This window comes from Sciurus carolinensis, chromosome 2 (genome assembly GCF_902686445.1).
Source record: "Sciurus carolinensis chromosome 2, mSciCar1.2, whole genome shotgun sequence".
Taxonomy (NCBI): domain Eukaryota; kingdom Metazoa; phylum Chordata; class Mammalia; order Rodentia; family Sciuridae; genus Sciurus; species Sciurus carolinensis.
Window position 1 is genome coordinate 186,700,286 of NC_062214.1, and position 13,522 is coordinate 186,713,807.

Here is a 13,522-nt window from a genome sequence, read left to right on the forward strand (position 1 = left end):
CACCCTCAGTTCTAACAGCCAAAAAATGTCTCCAGAAATCGCCAAATCACCAGGGGACAAATCACCCCTGGTTGAGAACCACTAAACTACAGGAACCATTTTGGGACTATTCCAGCTAACTCTAGAATTACTAAAATAACTGCTTTAAAGACTTTTTTAAACAAGCAATTTCAGGGCCAGCAGACGCATACATTTTTCTCACATGGATTATACAGATAATTGTCCTAATACTCTGTCTGGCCAAAACTAGGTTTTAAATTGAGCCCAGAGAAGACCCCACTCAAGAGGCAGGTTCTTGCTGGCGATAACAGGGCGAGTGCCAGGCACATCTGTGTCCCAGCAGATATACTGACAGACAGTAATTATTGTGAGTCACTGGGATGTTCACATGGGGTTTTGAAAGTTGACACTGTATTTGATCCACCTGAAACATGGATGAGAAATTTAATATGGAGGTAAAGACTTAAATGAGAAAAGTTTTTTAGTGGAATTTTCAGGGTGGGAAAAAGGGAGAGAAAATCTCCTTCTCTTTGGTTCTATATGGAATAATTTAAACTAAAGTCAATCTGCCATTTTATTAGGGACAAAGCTGTCATATTGACTGAACAGGGAGAGTAAAAATTACCCTTAAAGCAAGGGGCCCCTGCTGGGGATGAGAGAACCCGCCAATTGAAGATGCACTAATGACAGCTTCCCCACGGCAGCCTTCTCTTCCGAGGAACCTGCTGCTTCTCTCACTGGTGACTCGCCTCTGTTGATGAGAGTCCTGCAGGGCTCTACAGCAATTCAGCTGGTGATGTGTTTATTAATTTTACCTTTTTAAAGACATATGTTCAGAAAAAGCCACTCAGACACATGGGAAAGATTAAAGAGAGAGGCTCATGATTTTTGGTCACTTCCAGGATCCACCATGACTGTGGCAGGTGCATTCCCATTAAGGAGCCTTGGTCTCCCATGCCTGCCTCACATGCTCTGCGCCCATCTCTTACTCCAGCATTGCTGGGAGCACCTGGCCTCAGCTGCACCTAAACCAAGTACCTTCTGCTCTTTGCCTGGGGCTGCCCTGACAGCTGGGTGTGGCATGCACACATGTGTGTGGGCACGCACTCACACAAGCAGGGGAACATGCCATCTAACAGTATGGGGGAAAAGGAATTAAGGCCCCATTGAGCAACCTTGACCAAGGAGACAATGGCATTCAATGGATCACACTTTCTCCTTCTATACCTCAGGCAGACAACTCTGAGTCATTCTTTTTGGCTCACTGGCCCTCTGGTGGGACGGAGCTCCATGCTCACAGCAGTAATGAACTTGACAGCACACACTTGCATCGGTTTCCCTCATTCTCTGCTTCATAGTGACCTGCAGAAGCCCTCATCACGGGTTCTGCTTTCAGGAAGAACCCAGGCTAAGACACAGTGGAAAGTTTATTTTGAGAGATGATGTTCACACTGGAGCATTTAAATTGTCATCAGCGACAGCATGTCACATCAGCTTCCCATTCAGGTAAAGGGGATCTCACTACTTGAAATAGATCAGAGTGTTCAACTCTTTGCAAATGCTTTTTAGAGCAAATTAAATATTGTCTTAAAGAACAGCATTCAGGTCTGATGTTCCAAGCAATTGAAATGCCAGAGTTAACCAGAGAAACATAGCAGTAGGCTTCCCTTTACTGTCCAATATACATAGTTTATTTAATATTTAGTTTGTCAACAGTAAAAGTATTATTAGACTTTCAGTGTTCCTGCAGTGTGAGAACAATACAGTCTGATCCACAAGGTCCTTCTAGGATCCTTCTGGGTGTAGAAATATAGTTAAGAGCTGGCTGTGACCAGGTGGCTGACTTCTCTGTTTAGGATGAACTGTTTACAATGAAAGGATGTCCAGACCAGGCCAGGAATACAGAATGACTGAAAGTCAGGCAAAACTTCAGTCCTGTTAGCACCAGGTTCTAACTATAGAATAATAAGTAGACATTGTGGTTACTTCCCCAATGACCACCTTACTTTACCCTGCTCTGTGCCGTGCAGCGACCATGTGATTTGGGTGAGGCAAATCGCCATGCCAAACTCCAGAAACAGGACCTGTCTGGTCTGAAGTTAATCACTGTACTCCCACCCTCCTTACCACAGTGACTGGATCGAGGATTGACTGGTTTACGCCATAGTACTTGGCATTCCTTCCCTGGTCACTACTGAGAGATAGAGAGCTGACCCAAACACAATGAAGTCTGGGGATTCCATCTGCAAACTGAGAAAGAAGTTATTTCACTATGGCTGTCTGGGATGTAAAGGAGCCCTGGTCTTAAACCGCTGTGTCCTACCACCATGCTGCCCTCTCCAAACAATCCCATCTCCAGTGGTACAGGAGCCAATAATTGGTGAGTAGTCTTTCAAGTGTTGATTATCAGCCTGAAATGGAGCTACATACTCGGAAGGAGAAAGTCAAAATAGCTGACTGAGCTGAAGTTTAATCAAATCATGCTTGAAGTCTGCTCTATGTCAAGACTCTTAGTCACTGACTCAATAAATTCCCTGTGGGCTGGGGTTGTAGCTCAGTGGTAGAGCACTTGCCTAGCATGTGTGAGGCACTGCATTCAATTCTCAGCACCGAATATAAAGAAGTAAAAATAAAAGTCCATCAACAACGAAAAAATATTTTTAAGAAATAAATAAATTCCCTGTGCTATTTAAAAGACCATATGAAATAGATTTCCTGCTACTTGCTGGTGAAACCATCCTAAACCATTCCTTGCAGTACCTGGAACTTGGCAGATAGAGAATAGACAATAAATATACAGTAGTCCTATCTCATCCTTGGGCAATATGTTCCCAGACTCCTAATAAATAAATCTGCTATATACAAAGACAAAAGATGCCAATAGATGCCTGGAACTATGGAGAGTACTGAACAGCATTTGGGGGCAATTAATAAGTAAAATAAGTTTAAGTTACTTGAACACAAGCATTGCAATACCAAGGAAAGTAGATCTGATAAGCAAGACAGTTACTAAGAGACTAACGTGCAACTAGCATATAGAGTGAATACAGTGGACCACAGAATGATTCATGTGCCACACAGGTCAGAGCAAGATGGCATGCTACTTAGGGTGGCGTGTAATTTACAACATATGAATTAGTTATTCCTGGAATTTCCATTTAATCTTTTTGGACTGAGTTTGACCATTGGTAAAAATTGAGGAAAGTGAAACCATAGATTAGTGGGGCTACTGTAATTCTTTCAAAATGATTCCATTTGGAAGAAACCCTAAAATCAGATTTCTCTTTAGATGTTATCCCAAGTCTCTGGAGTATTCTCCTTAGTTCTGTATTCTACAGAAGTAACTTGATTGCTTTATCCACTAAAAATTTCTGTTTATGGTACCTTCACTGTGACTCTTAATGTGCTAAAGAGACCAATATGTTTTTTTCCCCTAAAGCCTGACAGATTCTCCAGTTCAAAAAAAAAAAAAAAAAAAAGAAAGAAAAAATGGAGTGAAATGCAGTCACAGCTGGTAAAAGTGGTCAGCCAATAACTAATGACTCACTCTTTCCTATGTGCTAGGTTTTAAGAATGAGGAATCTTATTTAAAGCTGGATGTATTTTAAAAGGAGGAAAGAATGTGATTTGAGTGTGCCTAATTATTGATTACTGGTGGACATGTGGGTAAGTGCAATCAACACAAAGCCCAAAGTCTCAATTCCAGCCAACAGTCTGATATTTCTTCTCTGTCAAGTGTTTCAGCAGAGCTGCTAATAAACAGTGATATGATCTTGTTTCAGTTTGGTTTTCTGGAAGAGAAATTGCAATGTAAGAAAACAGCACAGATCAGACAGTTTTAGGGATAAGGAGTAAAAGTCAATGTGAACATCTTTGAACTAGCCATAAAAAATCTGTTTCCTGAACTCGGGTCACTAGAACTTCCATTCTCCCCCCATGCCAGATCTGTGTAACTACCACAGGCCTACGGCTGAATATGGCTGGAGGGTTGGGGAGAGTGGTCCAGCCAAAACTGTCCAGGAGGGAGCTCCTGTCAGCTCGGCTGGGCCTTGTGACCTTGGGCAAGTCTCTCAGTTGCTATGAATCTCTAGCTCCTCACTCGTGAAGTTGAATGGTTGGCCTAGATTGCTATGATCTGACCTACCTCTAAATTGTGATGACTCTAAGCTGCAGCTTAGTTATACAACCAGTGTCTTCATATACAGAAAATTTCAAAATGCAACCCAACTCCTGTTGGCCATTTTTAGCCTTTTAAAAAAGTAATTTGAGTCTTTGACCCTGTGGACAGTTACAAGGAACCATAAACATATATAAATGCAAATGGGAAGGAAAAAAGACCCTGCCTTGAACAGTGTGAAATATGAATGAAGATAAAGCCATTTCTATTTCAAATAATCACTTTGGCTGAGATATCCAGTATCATCTTGAACTTGATTATGAGATAAAAGAAATGGGACAGAGATGGCAATCATTTAATCTCTTAAGAACAGCTATTCTGAAGAGCTTTTCACTCTGTGTTCAATAGATTTCTAGCAGGTTATGATCTGGCTAGAAAGAAAGCATAATGATGAGGAAAATTATGTTTTCAATAACACACGCTTTTACAGTACAAGTCGGTCCACAAAGGAGGCAATAAAATGAACTCTGACCACTTTAACAGATGGCGTAATGGCTCAGTGCACAGATGTGGCCTCTCTGAAAGCAACAAGTTCATATCCTTGACTGAAGGTTTAGGATTGAGCTGAACTTTCAAGTGTAATGTAGGAAAGATTACATACTTCCCGACAAGAAGGCTGAGTGTCAGTGGGTTCAGAGGCTTGGAGAGATGGGCTGAGAGAATAAGGTTTAATGAGCTTCATTTTGCTAATGCAACAAATAGAGTTGAAGTTGAAATGCGCACCATAAACATTAAGCCATTTGTAAATGCCCTGCTAATAACACTGTTAGCCACTGTTTGGTGGGAAGCTTGCTTTTTAAAAAGCATCCTGCCTCAGAGTCAGAAAACACCAATTGTCAAATAATGCTTATTTTCTCAGAGAGGCATAATGTTTTTGAGTAGAATATATTTTAAGTAATGTGTGATAGAAGAATTCTAGAGTATTTTGTTTGTTTACTTGTTCTTTTTAAAGGAAGTTTGATCAATTAAATCTAAGGCTTATCTGGAAAAATAAACCCCATGATTCAGAATATTAAAAAATATTTTAAAATGTCAAAACAAAATATAAATCCTCAGGAATTAAAACCGTGTGATTTATGACTTAGGAATCAATGAACAAGAATAGGGTACAGAAACATGTACACAGGAATTCAGCAAAGACCAAACGAGGCACTTCGAACCAGTGGGGATGAGCAGAAGCTGGGATGAATGGCTCTCTGCTTTGGAGTGGGAGACTCGGCATGGCAGAGCCTGCTACGTGTTCAATAAACTTTACTTCCTCTCTTCCCAGGAATGCAGCCCCAGTTCCCAGCACCCCTTACGATTAGTGTGACTGGGGTTTCTGGCAATAGAATGTTAATAATATAGTGACATACAAACAAGGAATATTCATGGTTCTATCTAATTAAAAGCATAACCTTTCGAAGGAGGGCACAGGACTTTATAGTCAACATGGCCAATTTCTGAAAGATCATCTTATCCGGGGTTAGCAATGACGCACCAGAAATCCCAGTGATTTACTCCATGTATCTTCGTTATAAAAATTATTTTAAAATTCTGTTAAGTCAGGTTTTCTTTTCATTAAATGAGAATGCAGGAATTTATAAAAATTAGGATTTTTAATGGTTTGTAGTTCAGTTTTAAATAATCCATTTGGGAAATAGATTTTACATCTTAGACCATTTCTCACTGATGTGCATCACTGAGCCAATAGAAAATTTGGCTTTAGTTCAGCATAATTATAATAAATTATTTATGTTTCATTTACAACATTGCTCCTAGCATTTAAAACTTATGGGCCTGTGGACAATAAGAAGCAGCATAAAAAGTGAATAACATTTCATAATGCAACAGTTCCCTCAAATTATAAGAAGTACGCTATTAATAAAGTCCACCTATACTCAAAACTTCACACCAAATGGAATGCCCACGAGGCTTTTAACAAGAGAATTTCAGTCTAAAGAGATGGAGGTTCAGAGAGCTTACACAAGCGATCAGAAAGTTATTCAATGCACAGCAAATGTGGACATGGCTGAATCGATCACACCCCAGGAGGATAAAACCAAGAGACTCCAAGGGAAAGTTCAGAGGGGACATTTGAAGATTAAAATCTGGACCTGCGTCTTTATTTACTAGCCAGACACAGGACTTTCTTTCTATCCCTGAAATGGTTTGCAAAGCTGGTATGGAGACAGGGCAAGACAAGGGAACATTCTCGAAGGAGGTCTCACAGACTGCCTATGACATCCAGGTACCCTAATCTGGACAGGCCTCTCCCCTGCCAGCCAGCACAAAGCCTTTCTCTCATGGAGGGTGACCATGTGCTGAAGCAGGCCCTGTAGTTGCCATAGCAAGTGGGGGGAGGAGATGAGGTTTCAAGGTTTCAGCCTGAGAACAGACGCTGGCTCACTAGGGGTTTCAATAAATGCCTAAATCACTAAGGGACATTAGAGATGGGGGGCAGTTCTTCCTTGCCTTGGGAAGAAACTGCCTTCCCATAAATTGCCACACTAATACCAATTTCAGAGATTCAAATTACTGGCCCAATCCAGCATGACATTTTCTGCCCATTATCTAGTTTCCCCTGCCTCCAGGCAGGGCCACATCATTGATTACCGAGCATTTCAGCCACTAAAAAAGATCATGCTCATCATTAAAGACATTAAGTGTTGATCTGTGCTGGCTAAGTGACTTAAAAGGTTCGTGCCCTTCTAGTAACAACTCAAAGAGGCTATTTCAGGATATTTATTAAACAAATTAAGTATTTACATTATGCTCAAGCACAGAGGCACAGTCATTGAGTGCCAAAGTATAAGACGATGAAACCAAGAGAATTTCTGTGGTGGAAACTCCTTTTTCAGTTTCTTAGAAGTGGGAGCAGAGTTATACTGTTGGTGGGATATAAATTAGCACAACCACTATGGAAACCAGTATGGGGTTCCTCGAAGGATTAGCATGGAACCACCATCTGACCCAGTTATACCACTCCTTGGTATTTATCCTGAAGAATTAAAGTCATCATACAGCAGTGGTACATGCATGCCCATGTTTATAGCAGCACAATTCACAGTAGCTTAACTATGGAACTAGGTATCTGTCAACAGATGAATGGATAAAGAAAATGTGGTATATATAACACAATGGAGTTTTGTTCAGTCATAAAGAAAAATGAAATTATGGCATTTGCAGAAAAATGAATAGAACTTGAGTGAAAGCACCCAGAAAACACTCCAGGAACTCACACAAGAGATTTTATTAAGTGGACAGGCAGAGTGTCTGCCCGCAGGGTGAGAGGAGAGAGAGAGAGAGAGAGAGAGAGAGAGAGAGAGAGAGAGAGAGAGCGCAAGAGCAAGGGAGAGAGAGAAAATGGCGAGGGAGCCATTCTTAAGTAGTGGAATTCTGCAGGCTAATAACAACAGACCAATGGCTGGAGACGAGGTTCGTGGGCTAACAACTGACCATTACTGGCTAGGAAGTTTGCAGGCTAACAATCTGGGTTCTAAAGTGGTGTGGGGGAGGCAGAATAATGGCGGCAGCAAAATAGCAGATCTTATGTCAATATTGAGAACATTTGGTTAAGTGAAATAAGCCAAACTCATAGGTTTCCTCTCATATGTGGAAAATACAGAGGAAAAGGAAAAGAAAGGTAGAGGGATTTCATAAAAATAGAAGGGAGATCAGTAGAATAGAGGAAAGGGAGCAGGGGGAAGGAGGAGGGAAGGGAAAGGGGAAATGATACTGGCCAAATTATATTGTCATATGGTGTGCATGTATGAATATGTAACAGCAAATCCTACCATTATGTGCAACTATAATGCACCAAAAAAATATGGAAAAAACCCTTATAAATTAGAAAAAAAAAAGTGAGGGAGGAACCTCTGAATCTTCGGGAAAGAGTCTGAATTGGACAAGGCAAGTATAATGGTTAATTTTTGAATTGTTGACTTGATTGGACTAAGAGATGCAAATGATTAAGAGGCTTCTGGGTGTGTCAGTGAGGGTATGTCTAGGAATGATTGACATATGGGAGAGCAAAATGAAGTGGAGACCCTCCCTAAGGCTGGGCAGCACCATCCAATAGGATGGTGACTTGGATGGAATAAAAGTTGGAAGAACTAGGAAGCAGCAGCAGATGCAAGCTTGATTCTTCTTGAATGGGTTCTTGATTGCTGCTGTGATCGCCTGAGGACATCAGACTCTTGCTCCTTCACTCTTCCAAAGTAGACTCTGCTGGTGACTCTCCAGGTAGTTTTCAGAAGTCTTTGGTCTTGGACTGGGGTAGTACCATTCATTCCTCTTGTCCTGAGGCTTCGTCTTCTTAGACTGCGCAGCTACTGGTTCTTCCAGCTCTCCAGTCTGAAGATGGCCACTGTGGACTATCCAGCTTCTGGTCATGTAAGCCAATCTAATAAATCCCCTTTTTACAATCATCCTTCCTATTGATTCTGTTCCTCTAGAGAACCCTGACTAATACAGCAAGATTTGCCCTCCACGCCCATCAATGACATCCTAATGGCCACCTGTCTAATAAAAGTCCACCCTGTCCTAAGACGTTTTCCTTCTAGAGTACACAGTCTCCTTCTTGTTAAGTGGTGATCAATGACTGAAGATACAACTTAGGAAATCTCTTTCAAAGACTAAAGATTAAAGGAAATAGGTATATTTCCCTTATAATCCCCCCCTTGCCAATTTAAATTTTTAGTGGTATAAGGATGAATGGGGCTGACCGCAAAGTACTTTCTTCGGCCTATGGTACACACTATGTTAAAGGAAACCTGTTTCTTTAACACTGTGACAGTTCATGAAGGTTGGACTACAATTGTTGTTTGTGTGCCCCTCATCTGCTTACAAACTCTCAACAGGCAGAGGCTACCTCCCTCTGGTCCACTGCACTGCTCTTAGCACTTGACCCAGTGTCTGGCACACGGTGATGTTCAGTACTCATGTGCTGAGCATCTAAACATGTGAAGAGTCTGGAGATGGGAGAAAAGAAATACAACTCACCATCCCACAATCTTAAGCCAATTGCTATGATTGTTTTGGCACTTTTCCTTCTGATGAACAAATTTAGATCATGCTATTTTAAATGCAATGTAATGTTTCTCCCTATTATTATGGTCTTCATAATTTTCACTTTTAATTTCTATATATAATTTTATCAAATAGTTTCATAGTAACTTACTTATGTTTGGGTTTGTTACTGTTCCAATACATACTAGTATAAGTGTGTCAATGAGCATGTGAATTAATGATGCTTTTTCTTAGAAGTGAATTCCTGAATTTATTAACTTATTTATGAGATAACTAAGAGCCCACTATGGACCAAGCACATTAGGTTCTGAAGATGTGGGGCAGGGGGTGCACAGAAAAGACAGAGTCCCTTTGAGCTTTCAGTACAGCCAGGGAAAGAACTAAGTAAAGTAAAATGACCAGTGTGCAAGGTACCTTGAAGGAGCAATAGAAGGTGCTAAGAGAGGGTGGGATAAAGGAATTTGAAATGGGTAGATGATCAGGGAAGTGATTCCTGAGGAGATGGGACTGAGCTGAAATCTGAAGGCTGAGTAGGAGGGTGGCTAGGGAGGTGCAGGTAGGGGCCAAGCTTTCCAGGCAGAAGGAACAGCATGTTACAAGGGCCTCCTGGCAGGGAGAGCAAGGGGCATTCAGAAAACTTGAAGAAGGCCACTGTGGCCAGAGCACAGAGTGAGGATGAGATGAAGCAGTGAGTCTGGAGGGTGCATGCCATGAAACCCTTCCAGCCTGGAAGCCCATTCTAGAAGTAATCCACAAATGATAGGGCAGCATCAGAGTGCTCCAAGGAGGAGGCTGAGCTATGCAGAAATACACTGTGAAAGTCTATCCATGTTGTGGCAGGCAGAATAATGCCCCTTACCACCAAAGATGTGCCAGTTCCCTTCACCACCAATTAGATGTTCCAAAGATGTGACCCGTGAACATGTTATATTATGTGCCAAAGAGGAATTAAGATTGCACATGAGGTTAAGGTTGCTTACCTTAAAAATGATGATCCTAGACTATCTGGGTGGGCTCAAAGATTATCTTCAGGTTTTTAAAGTGGGAGAAGAAAATAGAATAGCCGGGGTGGGGGGGGGGGAGAAAGAGAGAGAGATGGAGACCCTAAACTGCTTGTTTTGAAGATGGAGGAAGATGTCTGAGCCAAGGAATGCATGGGGGCCTTCAGAAGCTGGGGAAGGGGAAGCAGGGGGATTCTCCCCTAGAGCCTCCAGAAGGAACGCAGCTCTGCTGACACCCTGGTGTCTGCTCGGTGGATCCCATTTTGGATTTCTGATCCCCAGAACTGTAAGAGGATAAACTTATGTTGTTTTGAGTTGCCAAGTTTGTGGTAATTTGTTATAGCAGTCATAGTAAATTAATTCAAGGGGAAAGATAATGAATGTGGTTTCAAATATTTTAAGTTTTACAAGTCATTGACACAAAAAAATATAGACATTTGGAAGTATTCATCTATAGTCATTCTCCTAGAAAGTTATAGGATCTTTATTTTACCTTTCATGACCTCAGTTTTATCATACATAAAAAGAAAATACATTTAAGGTTGGTTCCAGTTCTAAATCTTAGGGTTTATATGTTTGGATAGGAACAAATACACTCTTTACTTAGATTCCTGTTAGTACTTGGCAATCATTGGGGGAAAAAGTGATATTAAAAACAGTGATCCAAATGAAAGGGGGAAAGGTTTTCATTTTTAAAAAGTGCCTAAAATGTAAAATAATCTGGAAATACCTTAATAAGAAATGTGTTGAATTTATTTAAAGAAAACTACAAAATTCCACTGAGACATATAAAAGGATATTTGGAAATGTGGAAGGACGTGCCATATGTGTATTCCTGGATGGGAAGACTGAACACTGTAAAGACGCCAAATTCTTCTCAATTAATTTATAGGTTGAATGCAATTTTCATCAAAACCCCAAAGGGAGTTTTTGGAACTTCACAAAAAATGATTCTACCATTCATCTGGAAAACAAACAACCAAGAAGAGCTGAGAGCAATTTGAAAACAAGGAACACCAGGTTTTAGACTATAATAACTGGGACGGGGGAGGTGTATATCTGGAGTAGGAATAAGGAGACCAGGGAATAGAACAGAGGTCCTGGTAAGGTCCTCTCCTATGCAGAAGAACTCAATAGGGTGATATTTACACATCTCTATCTATCTATCTATCTATCTACCTATATGCAGATTATTTAGTAAATGATTATGAAAAAGTTTTTTGCTGGTCACACCATTCTGTACCCCAAAATAAATTCTAAATACATTAAAGCAGGAAATAGTCTTAAAATCCAAACCAACCAAGGAAATGGAAGTGAATATTAATCTAGGAAAACTTTCTTAGTATAAAATAACTAAAGAAATTCATGAAGGAAAAGATCACAGATTTGAACACTCGAAAACTTAAAATCTCTGAATGTCATAAAGTAATAAAAATAAAAGGAAAATAATAAAGTGGAAACAGTTGCAATAAAAGTTGAAACAGGTAAACGTTCTACTTAGGATGAGAAAATGGGCCAAGGCCATGAATAGATACTTTATGAAAAAGAGAATAGAATTAGTAAACATTAAAATATTCAATATTAGTAGTAATCAGTGAAATAAAACACAAAACAAGGGACTGTTTCTTCCCCATTAGATTAGCAAAGATTTGAAAAATCAGTTCCATTCAGTGGTGAGGACACGGTCCAGGGGCATATGCTGCAAGGGGAAGTGTCCATAAGGTAACTGGGGAAGAGGATTCAGGGACCACAAAAATAATAAAATAAGCTCATATTTACTAATATGGTATCCCAACATCCAGGAGCCTCAGTGAAGACAGACAAATATGTTTACTGTAGGGTTATTTATAAAGCAAAAATGACAAAATGATTGAAAAGTGTGGGAAATAAAATTTCACTTACTATAACAACAACAAAAAACTTGAAGAGAAGCAAAAGAATAAATACTAAAATATCAATGATGATTCTGTTTGGTTTGGTAGAAATATGGTTGGTTTTTATTTTTGTCAGCTCTTTCTCTATTTCTGGAATATTCTACAAGGAGCATTTGTTACTTTGGCCAGATGTCCACCCGAGTCCTAGACACACACACACACACACACACACACACACACACACACACACACATACACACACCTCCTCCTCCCTGTCTTATAGCTGGGGGAAAATTCACATTTGATAAAATCATTGTGAGAGTGATGGCCAACAGAGGAAAAACATTTCGCACTTAGGGCTTACAAAATATGAGTTTATAAGAAAGGAATGAAAGGCAAGATGTTATGGATAGGCCTTCTAAAGAAGCCACTGTGACTGCAGAGAAGGAATCCATCCCGGGGCCCCGTGTGTGCATATTCCGCCCTGGCTTCCTTCAGTGACTACATAGTCTGACTATTTCACTCACTTGACACTATTTAGTAATAAATACAACGCCATATGGAAGTTTTACTGCAAACAGTTCCTAGGGGGAAGGGAAAAAACACCTTTTCTCCCCCACTTGGAATCACAGGTATCAAACAACGCTGAGTTGCCTTTGGTGCTGTGATCTCTGTGCAGAACAACACCCTAGACAAGGCCTCCTGCCTTCTTTCCTCTTCCATTGCTTCTCAGCTCCCACCCTCCAACCCCTGAAGTGAGTGGTGCTGAGGGCTTCAGACCTGCCAGCTGCCAGCCCATGTGACCCTGCTCACCTGCTCACCAGACTTCCAAATTCCAACCCTCTCCCCAGAACAACGGCACATGGTCATTTTCTCTTTTCAAGGTATTTTAGAATTCACCAAGTCCATTCTTTTCATTTTACAGACAAGGAAACTGAGGCTCAGAAGCCTAAGGCAGTTTTTCTATTTAAAACAGAAAACCAGGTCTCTTGGTTCTTGGCACCAACCTATTCCCAACTAATGATAGTTATAGGTTTTCTGAGATCTTGAGGACTTTTGTAAAAAAATCACATTGGTCCCATAGCACACAGAAAGAAGAATCAAGCTGTCGAATACTGCCACCTCAAAGCTGCATGCAGTACTAGGAACAAGGCCTCAGGACTCCCCATTTCCAAATAATTGGTGAATTTGGGGCTAACGTGGGGGTATGGGACAAACTCTGGGGTTAGGGTCACTTTGTTGTGCAGTCAGTCCCCAACTTTTCCTAACCATGAAGAATTCCACGTTGAATGAGACATGAAGGCCTGGACCTGGGATGCAGGAATAATGACACCATATCACGTGTTCTCCGCGCAGCTCCGAATAGCACAGGAGAACATCCCAATAATTCAGGTGTGGGCAAAGAAAGGACAAAAACATTTCAAAATATTACTGCTTCAAAATTATGCAGTAAGTGTACA

General features: G+C 40.7%; 1 protein-coding gene across 2 annotated transcripts in view; it reads right to left on the reverse strand.

Moving 5' to 3' along the window:
* Efcab11 (EF-hand calcium binding domain 11) overlaps positions 1 to 13,522 on the reverse strand; it is a 163,787-nt gene that overhangs the window by 7,537 nt on the left and 142,728 nt on the right. Inside the window, exon 6 of one of the 2 annotated variants that reach the window (XM_047540094.1) lies at positions 2,128 to 2,250. The exons of the other annotated variant lie outside the window; for it this stretch is intronic. Coding sequence (XP_047396050.1) covers positions 2,157 to 2,250 — 94 coding nt within the window. The 3' untranslated portion in view covers positions 2,128 to 2,156. The remainder of the gene's footprint in view (positions 1 to 2,127; positions 2,251 to 13,522) is intronic. 2 annotated transcript variants of the gene reach the window in all.